This window comes from Primulina eburnea, chromosome 9 (assembly GCF_022965805.1).
Source record: "Primulina eburnea isolate SZY01 chromosome 9, ASM2296580v1, whole genome shotgun sequence".
In the NCBI taxonomy this organism is placed as follows: Eukaryota; Viridiplantae; Streptophyta; class Magnoliopsida; order Lamiales; family Gesneriaceae; genus Primulina; species Primulina eburnea.
The window spans coordinates 5655219-5670670 of NC_133109.1; the positions used below are offsets into that span (position 1 = coordinate 5655219).

The following is a 15452-nucleotide window of genomic DNA, read 5'->3' on the forward strand; positions in this document are numbered from 1 at the left end:
AATCCACCAGCACTCTCTTATTGCATTAGCATGCTTCTGGAAGGAATCGATGCTACATTTCAAACTCAATCGAAGCAACAGACTTGCTTGACTGTGGAAACTACATCTCCAGGAGTGTGTTTCAAGGATCATTACGTAAATAATGATATCCTCAAACTTCTCTCTGAATTTTTTTTTCGCTTCGACTCCTGGATCCAACTCTAACTTTCTTTTCTATTGAGTTTTCATTTTAGATTGTGTATGTTTTATCTCGTTCCAGTTGTGCAGGTATTTATAGAAGAAACAAAGACCCTTGCGACTGTTCATTTCGACGGTTCAGATTGAAAGATGGCCAAGAGTCACATGCCGCAATTATGACCACTTATTAGTTGCATTTACCGAGGGGGAACAATATTTTAATCAGACTAAGAGTTTGACACCTTTTCAGAAAACAGATAGAATGTTTGTCTTTTCGATAAAACTACAAGTATGCTGGTTTTTGTCAAAGTGCTCAAATATTTCAGCACCATGAAACTTCCAGCAGACGTTATCATAAAACGACAAATCCTCTTCTGATTTCTTTAATAACCGTCTGGACAGCCCGCCTTTTTCAAATTTTCAAAATCATTCGTATATCTGACAGTTTCTGCAAAACTTTTCAAACACTCAACCAAAAACATACTGACATGTGTCTTTATGTTTATTTGACGGCTGTATATTTTTCTCAACTTCACCTTTTCATCTTTACTGTTTCATAACTATCGATTATTCAGCTACTGATTTCTCTCTATCATCACTAACTACTGCAAATTATATCTGCTTCTATCCTTATACAGAAATGGCTGGATCATACACTCTTAACGCTTATCAAGTCAATTTTGCCTCTGTTCTCAACATCAAGGATGAGAATCTCGTTAAAATGTTTCAAGACATTGAGAAATCGGGACTCAGAAAATTCCTGGAAGCACCCGCCGTAATTTACAAAAATGCTCTCCTGGATTTTTACGCTAAAGCGTCAGTACATGAAGGAAAGATTGTTCACTCTCAAGGAGATGCATCTATGTCTATTGATGCCGCACTTCTAGGAGCGACCTTCCTTCTTCCACTCTCAGGTATTTCTGAACTATCTGATATTTCCAGAACAGATATGTCTGTTGCGCTTAGCTCATTCTCAGCCTCTGGAGAAGAAGCGTCTCCCTCTTGTCACAAGAAATTACTCAAAATGGAATATCAAATTCTGGCCGATATTCTGGCAAAAGCTATTTTGATCAAAGCTGGCACCTTCGACAAGTTGACGAAGGAGAAGGTTCAAGTGATGATTGCCATCACCAAGGGAACCAAAGTGGACTGGAGTCATTTTCTCTATCGAATTATGAAGGATATGGTTGTCAGGAAAAGTTCTGGATTCGCTGTTCAAATCAGCGCAATGCTCAAGGATGCTAGTTTCGCCTCAACCAGTGATCAGGATGTTGTTTCAGTAACCATGATTAATGCTGCGAACGTTCTTGCTTTAAGGCCTAAGCCAACCGTGGCAGAGTTTGTTGCCTTGAAAAAGAAATTGGAGAAACTGCTTCTGAGGTCCCAAAACCTCAAAATACAATTAAGAGGAAAAGAGGGATCATTTCGACTGACTCGGACAAAACAACATCAGAAGAGTCTGCTACTGCTGTTCAACCACCAGTGCAAACCCCAGCCAAGAAGAAACCTCGCACCATTCTTAAAATCAAGAAGACATCAGCACTGTCTGAGATTGATAAAATACCTATCAGACAGGTATTTCCAGAAGTGGTTCCTTCTGTTCGACCCATTACTTCTGCGACTGCACAAGCTACTGCATCTATTCCAGCACCGTCTACTGCTTCTGCTTTCAAGCCATCATCTGGAATAGTGATTCATGAATCAACTAGTGGGTCCTCTGCTTTCCGACCTATCATGCCTATTTCTTCATCTGATAAAGGCAAAAGGAAAATGGTCGAAGAACCACCAATTTTTGGACACAAAACAACTGTAACCACCGGCGTTGATCTTCATCTAGCAGAAATTGAAACCTCTGCAAATGATGATATGAATTTTTTTTATGAGTGACACTCAGTTCGTCTTTTCCATTCTTTTGCTTACTTTAAGACTAAAGGGAACTATGCCAAAATGATGATTGCAGAGAAGAAAATTTTTCAGCTTGCAAAAACGGAAAATGTTATCGAGGCCTTGCGCAGAAGGAGTTTCATCCTCGAGCAGCTGAAATGTCAGAAGCTAGAATCAATTCTGAAAGTTCTTGAATCGAATTTTGATCCTAGTGTTCCTATTACTGTTCAGGATCAAAATGTTATTGTGATTCTATCTGATAAGTTCAAACAGATGCGTGAGCAACTTTTTGCTCAAGAACAAGGCTTTGGCGAGTCTATTGTTTATCACATTGGCCTTGTTCCAGACTTTCATCAGAATCAGACAGTTGATGAAAGGACCACAGCCTCCCCAAAGGCTTCTGCTCTCAGTACTCCTGCATCTCCGACAAGGCCCATTCAGTCCTCATCGCTACTATCTGTACATGAACTGGCTTCGGTTGAAGAAGTCATTGAGTCGATTGTTCCTACAATTTCTACTCCTCTGGAAGTCGCACCGGCTACTTCATTGTCATCTTCTGCTTTTCCGACCCCAGTTCAACACATAGCAGAACCAGATGCCTCCTCTTTATTGCCAAATTTAGAGATTTTTTCTGCTGCTCATCAAGCAGCAATGCACATTCTTCAGGATCATCCTTCCGCACCTTCTATTGAAGAACCATCAATCTCACAGGCTGTTTTTGTACCAACGGAAGATGTTTTGGCCTTTGACTTGGCCGTTCCCGCTGAAGAAATTGTTCTTCCACTGGTTGCTGCTGAACCTACTGTTTCTACACTTCCAGAAGAACGCACAGCAGACCCTGGTCCTTCTACTGCCTTGATAGATGCTAACCTTGTTTCTACTGCGTTGACTATCTCTCATCCTGTTCTGACTGAGACGAACTCTCGTCTTTCTGAGATTAAACAACGCATGCTTGCGCGAACTCCCTCTCCGGAAGCAGATGCATTTAACCTGGAATTTCAGATTGAGTCTCTACAACGGGAACTCAACAACATATCTGATTTAGTGAAACGTATGTCCTGCGAAAACATTTCAGAATTCAGTGGTGCTCAATCTTTCAGAGAACGAATGGGCAAACACATCTATAACACGGCGGAAACCATGAAAAAGATGTATGCTGAAACCATCATTTTCAGACAGGCTATATCAAGAACTCACGGTACCATCATGCTCACTCAAACTGATATACTTAACCGAATCACTGAGCATGATGATCTCTTCCGATCACTTTCTACTTCCGTGGAACTTATGGATGCCAAGATTGACTCTCAAAATCAATCTCTCACTTCATTGGATAATCGCATCTCTTCTCAAACTCCGTACCTGGAGATGCTAACCGATGGCATTCAAAACATATCCGGAAGACTGAATGACCTCTTCGCCCATGTAGTTGCGGCTGATGCCAAAAAGGGGGAAGATAGAGGAGATACACAAGGAGCCAGACAACCTGAAGATGAAGCTGAACCATCAAACAGAAGACTTCAAGAACCTCAGAATGAAGAAGTCATCTTCAGGGATATTGAAACTGATTGATCATTCTCTTTGATATTTTATTGATATTACTCTTTTTGTTTAAATGATTATCTGCTTTATTTATCAAATTTCTACTGTTTAGGTTTTGGCATCACCACAAAGGGGGAAATTGTTAGACATAAATTTTATTGTGGCGATGATTAACTAAAACCAGCAGACCAGAACAGTAGACTAACTTATCAGAAGCTACTGGTCTCATAAAACTAAACCAGTAGAAAGGATAGTAATACAAAATCAGTAGAGGATACAAAACCAGTAGAGGACGTTTCCTAACGTTGCTACATTTATTGTTACCTTTAAAGAGTTCCTAGTACTAGTATTAATTGCAGCATTAAATACTATACGGAGTCATTTAATGCATGTTACCCAATTAAGTATGAAACAAGACTGATTGTTTTATAGCTTTTCTGCAGGAACTTCTTTTGGTAATAAAGCTGATTTTATCAGTTATCTGGAGACATCCTCTGATTGTGAACGTTGAACTCAGTCGTTTATATATACATGGATCAAATCCTTATACGACACGACATTTCGCATAATATCATCTTTCAAGGAACAAAAGCTATCATCTTTCATCAGACAAATCTCGAAATTCCTTGAGTACAAAAAGTTCAACACAAAGAAAAGTAGCACATGCTTCATAGCTTATATCTGATCTTTTGAAGATCATCTTGTGCTACTGATTCTTACACTCTTCACAATCTTTACATCACTTACACTTTATCTAGAAGAGTTTGTAATCTGAAAAGAGTCTTTTCAGAACTTTGTATTTAGCATTTCTGTGAGTTGAGAAACTAAGAGTTTCAGTAGGCCGAAGTATAAGTCCTTCTGAAGTGGGTGTGTACAATAGTTGTACTGTAATATCCAAAGTCTTTTAGTCATACCTTCTGGAAACAGGAGAAGGGGAGACGTAGAAGAGTTTATCTTCGAACTTCCATAAACAATTGCTGCCTACTGTTTTATTGTCTTTCAACTACTTCATCAGATTGTTTCCGCACGTTTTATTGTAATCAGGTGAAAGTATTCGCACAAGATAAACTACTATCCCTAACAGGATTTTAGTATGATACGAATCCTCGTACGAATGAAAGGCAAGCACGAATATAGAAATCGCACCCTCAACTCAATATCAAACAAGGATCGATTTGTTGTCCCGATCTTTTGAAACAAGTAAAGATTTGTGATATTCACCTCTAAGATATTAAATCTTAGCAACAAATATCAACGATGATAACAATTGAATCTCGAACAAACCTTCAAAGAACTTGTTTTGACAATCCGTGCGAAGAACAATCGACAAACGCCACAAAGATGAAATCTTTGATAAGTTTGATTTTGATAAACACAAAGCACAAAAGCCTTGCAAGATTGAGAGAACTCAATGCAATTTTATATATCTTCAATGATTAATTTCGTTCAAGTCTAATACATCAATTATATAAGCAATAAAATACAAGAAAAGTAGTGTGAAAAGCTTAAATGAGATAATTAGCAACTTTGACACGGAAGTGCACTAAAGGACCGCGGGTGCGCTGTTGAAAGACCGCGGGTGCGGTCAGGCTTCGAAAAAAAAAATTTTTTTTTTTTTACAAGACCGCGGGTGCGGTCCTTGTAGGAGCGCGGGTGCACTCTTGCACCGCGGGTGCGGTTCATGTTAGACCGCGGGTGCGGTATTGCTTCGGGGATTTTCTTCACTTTGATCATTATGGAACGCGGGTGCAATGTATAACATAGCGCGGGTGCAGTCCTGCTGCGGCAATTGACCTTGAATTAAATTCCAAAGACCTCCAATATCATTCCCATGATTCCCGACCTCCTCTAATTTAGACATCCAACTTGTAGGACTTCCTTGATAGCTCATCATGAGTCCTTGAAGTGCATCTTTAAACTTCTTGCTTCGTCCCCTCGTTATAGGTCCTTCGGGCAACTCCAACGACTCCCATGATTTCTTTGGTGCTTGATCAACCACGTTTGCATCATTCTCCCCTTCTTGAAAAGGATTTGTCCTCAAATCTTGATCATCTCCTACATCAAACAACGAAAGATCACTAACATTAAAAGTAGAACTGACATTGTACTCACCTGGCAGATCAAGTTTATATGCATTGTCGTTGATCCTTTCAATTACTTGAAATGGTCCATCACCCCTAGGTAAAAGCTTTGAACGTCGCTTCTCTGGAAATCTTTCCTTCCTTAAGTGCAACCACACCCAATCTCCCTTTTCAAAAACCATCTTTTTCCTTCCCTTGTTGGCTTTCTTCGTGTATTGTAAATTCTTCTTCTCGATGTTATCCTTGACCTTCTCATGCAAACTTCTAACGAATTCAGCTTTCTTCTGGCCATCCATGTTCAACCTGCCACTCACAGGTAAAGACATCAAATCCAACGGAGTCAAAGGATTAAAACCATATACAATTTCAAATGGTGAATAATTTGTAGTAGAATGCACGCAACGATTATAAGCAAACTCAACAAATGGTAAACAATCCTCCTAATTCTTTAAGTTCTTCTTAATGATAGCACGCAAAAGTGTTCCTAGAGTTCGGTTAACAACTTCAGTTTGTCCATCCGTTTGAGGATGACATGTAGTAGAAAACATCAGTTTCGTGCCAAGTTTAGCCCACAAGGTTTTCCAAAAGTAACTTAAGAATTTAACATCACGATCAGACACAATTGTCCTAGGCATACCATGCAACCTAACGACTTCCTTAAAGAACAAATCTGCAATGTTGGATGCATCATCAGTTTTGTGACAAGCAATAAAATGTGCCATTTTAGAGAATCTGTCAACAACAACAAATATTGAATCCCTCCCCTTCTTTGTCCTAGGCAACCCCAAAACAAAGTCCATAGAAATATCAACCCAAGGTTCACTAGGGACGGGAAGTGGTGTATACAAGCCATGTGGTTGTGTTCTAGACTTAGCTTGTCTACAAGTAATGCATTTTTCACAAACACGTTCAACATCACGTTTCATATGTGGCCAATAAAAATGCTCATGCAAACAACTCAAAGTTTTAGCCACACCAAAATGCCCCATTAAACCTCCACCATGTGCCTCCCTCACAAGTAATTCACGAATTGATGACTTAGGAATGCACAATCTATCTTCTCTAAATAAAAACCCATTATGCAAATAAAATTTATCATGTGGACCATGCATACATGTTTCAAATATCTCCTTAAAATCCTCATCCAACAAATACAACTCTTTCATATGTTCAAATCCCAAGATTTTCGAATCCAAGGTAGAGATTAATACGTACCTCCGTGATAGTGCGTCAGCCACTACATTATCCTTACCTTGTTTGTATTTGATTATGTAGGGAAATGTACCTATGAATGCCACCCATTTAGCATGCCGCTTATTCAACTTCTGTTGCCCCTTAAGGTGCTTAAGAGACTCATGATCCGTGTGAATCACAAACTCTTTAGGTCTCAAGTAGTGTTGCCACACCTCCAAGGTCCTCACAAGCGCGTACAACTCCTTGTAATACGTTGGATAGTTCAGTGCTGCTCCATTGAGCTTCTCACTAAAGTATGCCACCGGCCGTCCTCCTTGCATCAAAACACCACCAATACCTACACCTGAAGCATCACATTCAATTTCAAAAGTACTAGAAAAATCAGGCAAAACAAGTAAAAGCGCATTTATTAATTTTTGTTTAATAATATTAAAAGACTTCTCTTGCTCCTCGCCCCAATGGAATGGAACGTGCTTCTTAATCACCGCGGTCATCGGTGCCGCCAATGTGCTAAAATCTTTTACAAACCTCCTATAGAAGCTTGCAAGACCATGAAAGCTTCGAACTTGACTAACATTAGCAGGTGTTGGCCAATCTCGAATAGCACTTACCTTGTCCTCATCCACTTGTATCCCCTGTGAACTTACCACAAAACCTAGAAAAACAAGCTTGCTTGTACAAAAATCACATTTCTTAAGATTAGCATATAAATGTTCATCCCTAAGTGTCATCAGTACAAGTCTCAAATGCTCAACATGCTCTTCTAAATCTTTGCTATACACAAGAATATCATCAAAATAAACCACAACAAATTTTCCTATGTAAGCACGCAAAACATGATTCATCAACCTCATAAAGGTACTAGGAGCATTAGTTAAGCCAAAAGGCATGACCATCCACTCATATAACCCATACTTGGTTTTAAATGCCGTTTTCCACTCATCACCTTCCCTCATTCTAATTTGATGATAACCACTTTTCAAATCAATCTTACTAAAAATACATGCACCATGCAACTCATCTAACATATCATCTAGTCTAGGTATGGGATGCCTATACTTGATGGTTATGTTATTAATTGCCCTACAATCCACACACATACGCCATGAACCATCTTTCTTAGGAACTAATAAAACAGGTACGGCGCAAGGAGACATAGACTCACGTACAAAACCCCTATCTAACAACTCACTTACCTGCCGTTGCAACTCCTTAGTTTCCTCCGGATTGCTCCTATAAGCTGGACGATTTGGCAATGCACTTCCGGGTACAAAATCAATTTGATGCTCAATCCCCCTCAATGGTGGTATTCCTTGGGGTAGCTCCTCCGGAAATATATCATCAAACTCCTGCAAAAGAGAAACAACAATGCTCGGAAGATTTCCGGCTATATCACTTGTGTTAAAGAGGATCTCTTTATAAAGTATCAACACAAGTGGTTCATGTGTGCACAACAATTGTTTCAACTCACTCTTTTGTGCCATGTACATTTTTTTCTTGGCATCTTTCTTCTCATTTTCTTTTTCCTCATTTTTCTTTTGTATGGCTATCTCAATTTTTTTATCACTTTTATTTTTAGCCATTTCCTTTTTCTTTTCAAGGGCCATCTCACTTTTCTTTTCACTCTTTCTTTCGGCCTCATCTCTTTTTTTCTTTCCACGTTGGTCCTCCATGATTTGTTTTGGGGACAAAAGAAGTAATACAATGGGTTCTTTCTTCAAAACAAATGAGTATCTATTTTTAAACCCATCATGTGTCACTTGCCTATCATATTGCCATGGTCTCCCTAACAATATATGACAAGCATGCATTGGTACCACATCACACAATACCTCATCAATATACTTCCCAATCGAAAATGCAACCATAACTTGTTTGTTCACTTTCACTTCAGCACAGTCATTCAACCACTGTAACTTATATGGTTGAGGATGTTTCAAAGTAGGTAAATTCAATTTTTCAACCATTTCAAGACTAGCAACATTGGTACAACTTCCTCCATCTATAATAATGTTGCAAACTTTGCCACTGACAAAACATCTAGTATGGAACAAGTTTTCCCTCTGATTCGTCTCCTCTTCTTTGACTTGGGCACTCATGATACGCCTAGTCACTAATGCTTCTCCCACAACTGCTTCATATCCCTCATCAGGATCATCTAATGCAGGCATCTCATCTTCATCCTCTCCATCATCTCCCTCACTATGAGATTCATACTCCCCATAATTATTCAACACCATCACCCTTTTATTGGGACATTGACTAGCAATATGTCCAACTCCTTGACACCTAAAACATTTAATATCTCTAGAACGATTAATAGGAGTTTCAGGTTTACCTTGCACTCCTTGCTTAGGCGCCTCCTGTTTAATGTCAACTTTGGGCTTGAAAACTGCTTTGCTTTCTTCACGTTTAACAACGTTGGAACGCCAAGGTGTTGATGTATTCCCAGTTTGTGTGGTACGACCAACTCCTCTCCTCTTGAGTTGTTGCTCCACTTTAATCGCCATCTGCACCATTTCATCTAGATCCAAGTAATGTCTAAGCTCCACTTTGTCTTGAATTTCCCTGTTCAAACCACACAGAAAACGAGCCATAGTAGCCTCACTATCCTCCTCAATGTTTGCTCTAATCATGACTACTTCCAACTCTTTATAGTAGTCCTCAACACTCCTCACACCTTGTCTCAAAGTTTGTAACTTCTTAAACATTTCTCTATAATAGTGATTTGGTACAAACCTCTTCCTCATTACACTCTTCATCTCATCCCAAGTTTCTATAGGCCTCTCATTGCATCTTCTTCTAGTGGTCACTAATTGATCCCACCAAATAAGTGCATAATCAACAAATTCAACCACGGCCAACCTAACCTTCTTTTGTTCGGAATAATGGTGACAATCAAACACGAATTCAACTCGCTTTTCCCATTCTAAATAAGCCTCTGGATCCGACTTACCATGGAACGACGGAATTTTCATTTTAATGCTTCCTATGTTATTATCTTCTTTATTCCCATCTTCGTACCTACCACGTAAGGCTTCTCTTCTTCCCCTACCAAATCCTCTACCTCTTCCGCCTCTACCCCAATTCTCGTTTTGACTCTCCTCTCCTCCTCCCAAATCATATTCATATTCTTCATCATCTCTACCCCAATCTTTAAGTTTAGATTTATTCCCACTAACACTAACCTCAAGATTACCCAACCTCTCATGCAACGACTCCATTTGGGTCGTCATCATCCTACTAAAATCCCCAAACAACGCCTCTATTTGGGCCTTAGACATCCCCGAATTCGAACTATCTCCTACTTCCCTCTCCATTTTAATTTCAGATTTTTTTGTACCTGCAATAAAGTGTTAGTAGAAATAAAAGATATTCCTCACCCAAATTCTCACGATCACTCCAAAGAAATAACACTCGCACTCAAATGTTTTTTTTTTTTTTTTTCACTCGAATTTGATAGTTCTTTCAAAGGTGTGCTCAATCTTTATATTTTTCTTTTTTTTTTTTATCAAACTTACAATATTCAACTTGTGAACACTTGCAACTGTCTCACTTGGATTGCACATAAACAGAAACGATGATACACAAGTTTTCGAAAATTCTATATTCAAGAATGACGAAGAATGATAAAAATAATACAGATCTGACAAACAGAACAAAGGATAACACAAATCAAGACGCAGAAACGAAAGGATAACACAGATTTGATATAGAACGAATTTTTGTTTTTCTTTTCTGATATAGAAAGATTTGACAATAGAAACAACAAGGATACAACAGATCTGATAACAAAACGGATATTTTTGTTTTTCTTTTAAATTTTTAGATAGATCTGAAAATAACAACAACAACAAGGATAGACTTACTTGAATCAATGAACCAAAGCTCTGATATCAAATGATACGAATCCTCGTACGAATGAAAGGCAAGCACGAATATAGAAATCGCACCCTCAACTCAATATCAAACAAGGATCGATTTGTTGTCCCGATCTTTTGAAACAAGTAAAGATTTGTGATATTCACCTCTAAGATATTAAATCTTAGCAACAAATATCAACGATGATAACAATTGAATCTCGAACGAACTTTCAAAGAACTTGTTTTGACAATCCGTGCGAAGAACAATCGACAAACGCCACAAAGATGAAATCTTTGATAAGTTTGATTTTGATAAACACAAAGCACAAAAGCCTTGCAAGATTGAGAGAACTCAATGCAATTTTATATATCTTCAATGATTAATTTCGTTCAAGTCTAATACATCAATTATATAAGCAATAAAATACAAGAAAAGTAGTGTGAAAAGCTTAAATGAGATAATTAGCAACTTTGACACGGAAGTGCACTAAAGGACCGCGGGTGCGCTGTTGAAAGACCGCGGGTGCGGTCAGGCTTCGAAAAAATTTTTTTTTTTTTTTTACAAGACCGCGGGTGCGGTCCTTGTAGGAGCGCGGGTGCACTCTTGCACCGCGGGTGCGGTTCATGTTAGACCGCGGGTGCGGTATTGCTTCGGGGATTTTCTTCACTTTGATCATTATGGAACGCGGGTGCAATGTATAACATAGCGCGGGTGCAGTCCTGCTGCGGCAATTGACCTTGAATTAAATTCCAAAGACCTCCAATATCATTCCCATGATTCCCGACCTCCTCTAATTTAGACATCCAACTTGTAGGACTTCCTTGATAGCTCATCATGAGTCCTTGAAGTGCATCTTTAAACTTCTTGCTTCGTCCCCTCGTTATAGGTCCTTCGGGCAACTCCAACGACTCCCATGCTTTCTTTGGTGCTTGATCAACCACGTTTGCATCATAGTACCTCATCAGTAAAGAAAGAAAAACGAGTAGAGTTTATTCACCCCCCCCCCCCTCTAAACTCAACTTCGATCCTCAACATAGACTATCGGAACTTGCTTGAAATTAATAACGTTATGTTTGGACGGAGTCATTTGAAATTCATGGTTTTCGAATCTAATGTTATATAAGTTAAACAGAGGAAACTCAAATCTATCTTCTACTTATTTGAACTGTGATAAATATTACAATGGATTTCAAATGACTCGAATAATTTAAATATTTGAAATTCATTGTGATTAGTATAATACATAATATAAAAATAAGCAGGAAAATTTATTTGCATTTATGTTGTGTAAGCTGATAATAAAAATATATTTAAATCTATGGATTTCTTATCATTTCATCTAAATACAGCCTTGAGTATATTTACATTAATATGACTTAAAATTATGGAATTCTTCTAATCATGATTTTTTTAAAAAAAAAAAATTCCAAACATGATTTTGAAGTCGCGTTTGGTGAGATTTTATTTTTTTAAATGATTTAAATTTGTATTTATACTGTACAATCATGGATGAGTTTGAAATCATTCTATTATTAAAAAAAAAATTAGAGCTTATTGATTTTTTTAATCTAAATTAAAATTATTCATACTATAAATTTAATTTGAAACTTAATCAAAAGACAATGAAGTAAATTTTGGAACTTCCCCTATGTATGTGTGTGTGTCAATATTAAATTTTTTGTTACATTTACATAATGACAAAAACCTTATTTACAGATAAATTTAAACATGAAGAAAATAGAGTAAATGATAGATAAATCGCCAACACCATAGTTGTATTTGTGTCAAATTTCTGTCAGTCCAAATATCTGTTTGCAGTTCTTGAGTCACACAAAAAAAGTTGTATTCTCTAGGTTCCCAATTGTTTTTCGGCTAAGTTTCGATACAAAATATTGAAAATTTGGTATTACTATTTGATATTTGAGTACTCAAACATGTATAACAAGTATTGATATTAATGACAAGTCTTTTCTCGGAAGAAAATCAGTACAAAAACATTGGAAATATGATCTAATATATGATATTTCAGTATCAACTATTCAGATCAAGTATTAATATATGATATTTGAGCACATAAATAAGTGTAGCGAATATTAACATTAATATAGTTGTTCGAATCTTATACTTAAAATTTAATATTTTTTTTCAAATATAAAAAACAGTTAGTTCTCAAATATCATATATTAATTTCAGATTTTAAAAATTTTGTATCCAATTTTATCCGGAAAAACACAAGTAAGTGACTAGGGAAAAAATATTGGTCTGATAAAGACTGTACACAAATACAACAATGTTGGTGAGGATTTAAAAGCAAATCTCCCAAAAAAGATATTAAATTTTTATCAAATAAGTTTTTATAGCTTGGATTTTAGGGAAATAGATTTTCGACATAATAAAATTCATTTTATGCGATTTTATGTTTGGGTTTGTCCCGATTGTTATTAGACTTGCTCTCAAATTTTGCTAAACAATTTAAAGCTTTGAGTGCAGAGGAAAACAATAGGTTAAAGAAATATTATTTTTGAAAATTGTTAGAATCAAACACTTATCATCATATTAAATGTTATAGTCGTTAGCCAAGATACAACTTCATTTCCTTATATGCGTGGCAGCATGGAGTACATCTACAAGTTGAGTGATAATGAATGAGCTGTTAGGTTCATGAATCAGGAAAACCGCAGTCTATCTGCTGATGTTGTCACGTGTCTCTAAGATATCAATATTATAATTTTTTTACCGTCAGACATGTCCCAAGCAGAGACAATGTTACTCGTTAAGATCTGTCGTCTGTCTTTTATGGTTCATATAACCAATCAGATCAAGCGATGCAACGTCAGCAGCTTGACACTCAGAAAGTCAGTCATCTCTATACTATTCACACTCACATGTCTCATTACTATTCTCATTTTTTTCATTCTTCCTCAAAAAATATATAAATTTGTGTTTTCGGGTCTTCACAGACGCACTCCACCTCCACTTGTCATTGTCGCTGGCCGCTGCTTTTCAAAAACCCAACAAGGAATTTGGGGCCAAATTCAATTCAACGAGTTGTTGGTATCTTCGATTAGACTATATATATATATATATATATATATATATATATATATATATATATATATATATATATATATATATATATATATATATATATGTTTTACGAATGAAATTTTGTCCACTATATAAAAAAAATGTTGGCTACAACCCTGTGTACGTAGGGTATATACAATCATAAGACGGACACTCCTTAGATAACGAAAGAACAATATCAGGGCAGAAACAATATCAGAAAACTCTGCATCAGTAGATGATGTAGAAAGAAAAGGAGAACTATCGATGAGACTATGAGAAAATGGGAAAATTGATTTGTAAAAAAAAAAACATTTGGAGTGATAAATATATCGTGAGTAGTGACATTTAAAAGTTTACAATCTTTTTCCGTGATTGAATTTACAAGAAACACAAACACACATGCTCGAGGTGTTAGAGTAGATGTCATGTATGTCAACGGTTGACTAGAGAATTTATTGACTCAGTTTTAATCAACAATCTTTATTTTAATAAAATTCATTATTTAATGATTTGTCAATTATTTATATGTATACTTATGTGATCAACATAGATAAAGACTTAGATTTTACTTTAATACAAATGAATCGTAATTCAATGTCGAAATTCATTGTAAACACTATATAATCTAAATTTGTTCCTAGTCGATTCAGCCGCTTAAACATGGATAAAGGTAGATTGAGATCGAGACTAGAATCCGTGATGTTGTGTACCGTGTCTCTTGGTAAGGGCATAGAGATGTCTAAACATGCAGATGAGTAGTCAGTCATATGATGATTATACCGAACTGCTCTCCCTAGGACTTTCCAAGTGGTCATCATTTATCGAGAGAATAAATCTATGGTTATGATTGTACAGCATTAGTCCTTACGACCAGGGGCAACACTGAGACTCTATATTTTAGGGTTGTGCTTTGACTAGTTTATCGACTCCAAGAGGGTCATCAGATGGCGAGATTGAGTACAGTTTCGACACATGTAGGAGCCGGTGCATTGTAGTCGAAAATTCACAGCTCACATGCGGGTGTGGATATCCTGTGTGATCTGATGAAATAATAGTGCATGAAATCTCTGGCCAGAATATGAGATGTACTTTAGAGAAGAGGTTCTCCAATTGTACATGCGATGCCACTATTTATTCTCAAATATGTCACATAGTTATCCAATTCTTATGCAACCCTCGATGAACCAATGGTTGCATATTCGATCGGTATATATGAGATGAAGGGACCTTACTGTACGTTAATCATAACCGACTGGTTCTTACAGGCACTATAAGTGATACCTAGGGAATCATGGGGCGATGCTACTAGATGCTCTTACCATGATTCGATGGGTTTATTCAGAAATATGATTTCTAACATTTTCATGATCAATTGTTGATACATAGAATGTGGCGAATTAGGTAAGCCCGAATAAAGGAAAATGGCCTGAATCACAAAGAGTTTTGAACCCACGGCTAACTGTATCCCTAAACCATCGAGGGTCACACAAGCACTTGATCATTTGTTCCCGCTGAGAGAATGAATTCAAGAAGTTGAATATAATATAGTAAATTCAATGAGTTAAATTTATGATAATTAAATTTTGAAAAAATAAATTCAAGGACTTGACTTTATGAGATAGTAAATTCAAGGAGTTGAAT

The 15452-nt window shown here is 37.0% G+C and overlaps 1 protein-coding gene across 1 annotated transcript; it reads right to left on the minus strand.

Moving 5' to 3' along the window:
• Positions 1–5032: 5032 nt before the first annotated feature.
• On the minus strand, positions 5033–10155 carry LOC140840682 (uncharacterized). Its single transcript, XM_073207855.1, has 8 exons — positions 8931–10155; positions 8446–8852; positions 7445–8004; positions 6939–7354; positions 6669–6698; positions 5716–6080; positions 5419–5655; positions 5033–5055 (listed from the first exon to the last, which is right to left on the minus strand). Exons 1-8 carry the CDS (start codon positions 10115–10117, stop codon positions 5033–5035), a joined length of 3225 nt encoding a protein of 1074 aa, XP_073063956.1. The 5' UTR covers positions 10118–10155.
• Positions 10156–15452: the final 5297 nt, after the last annotated feature.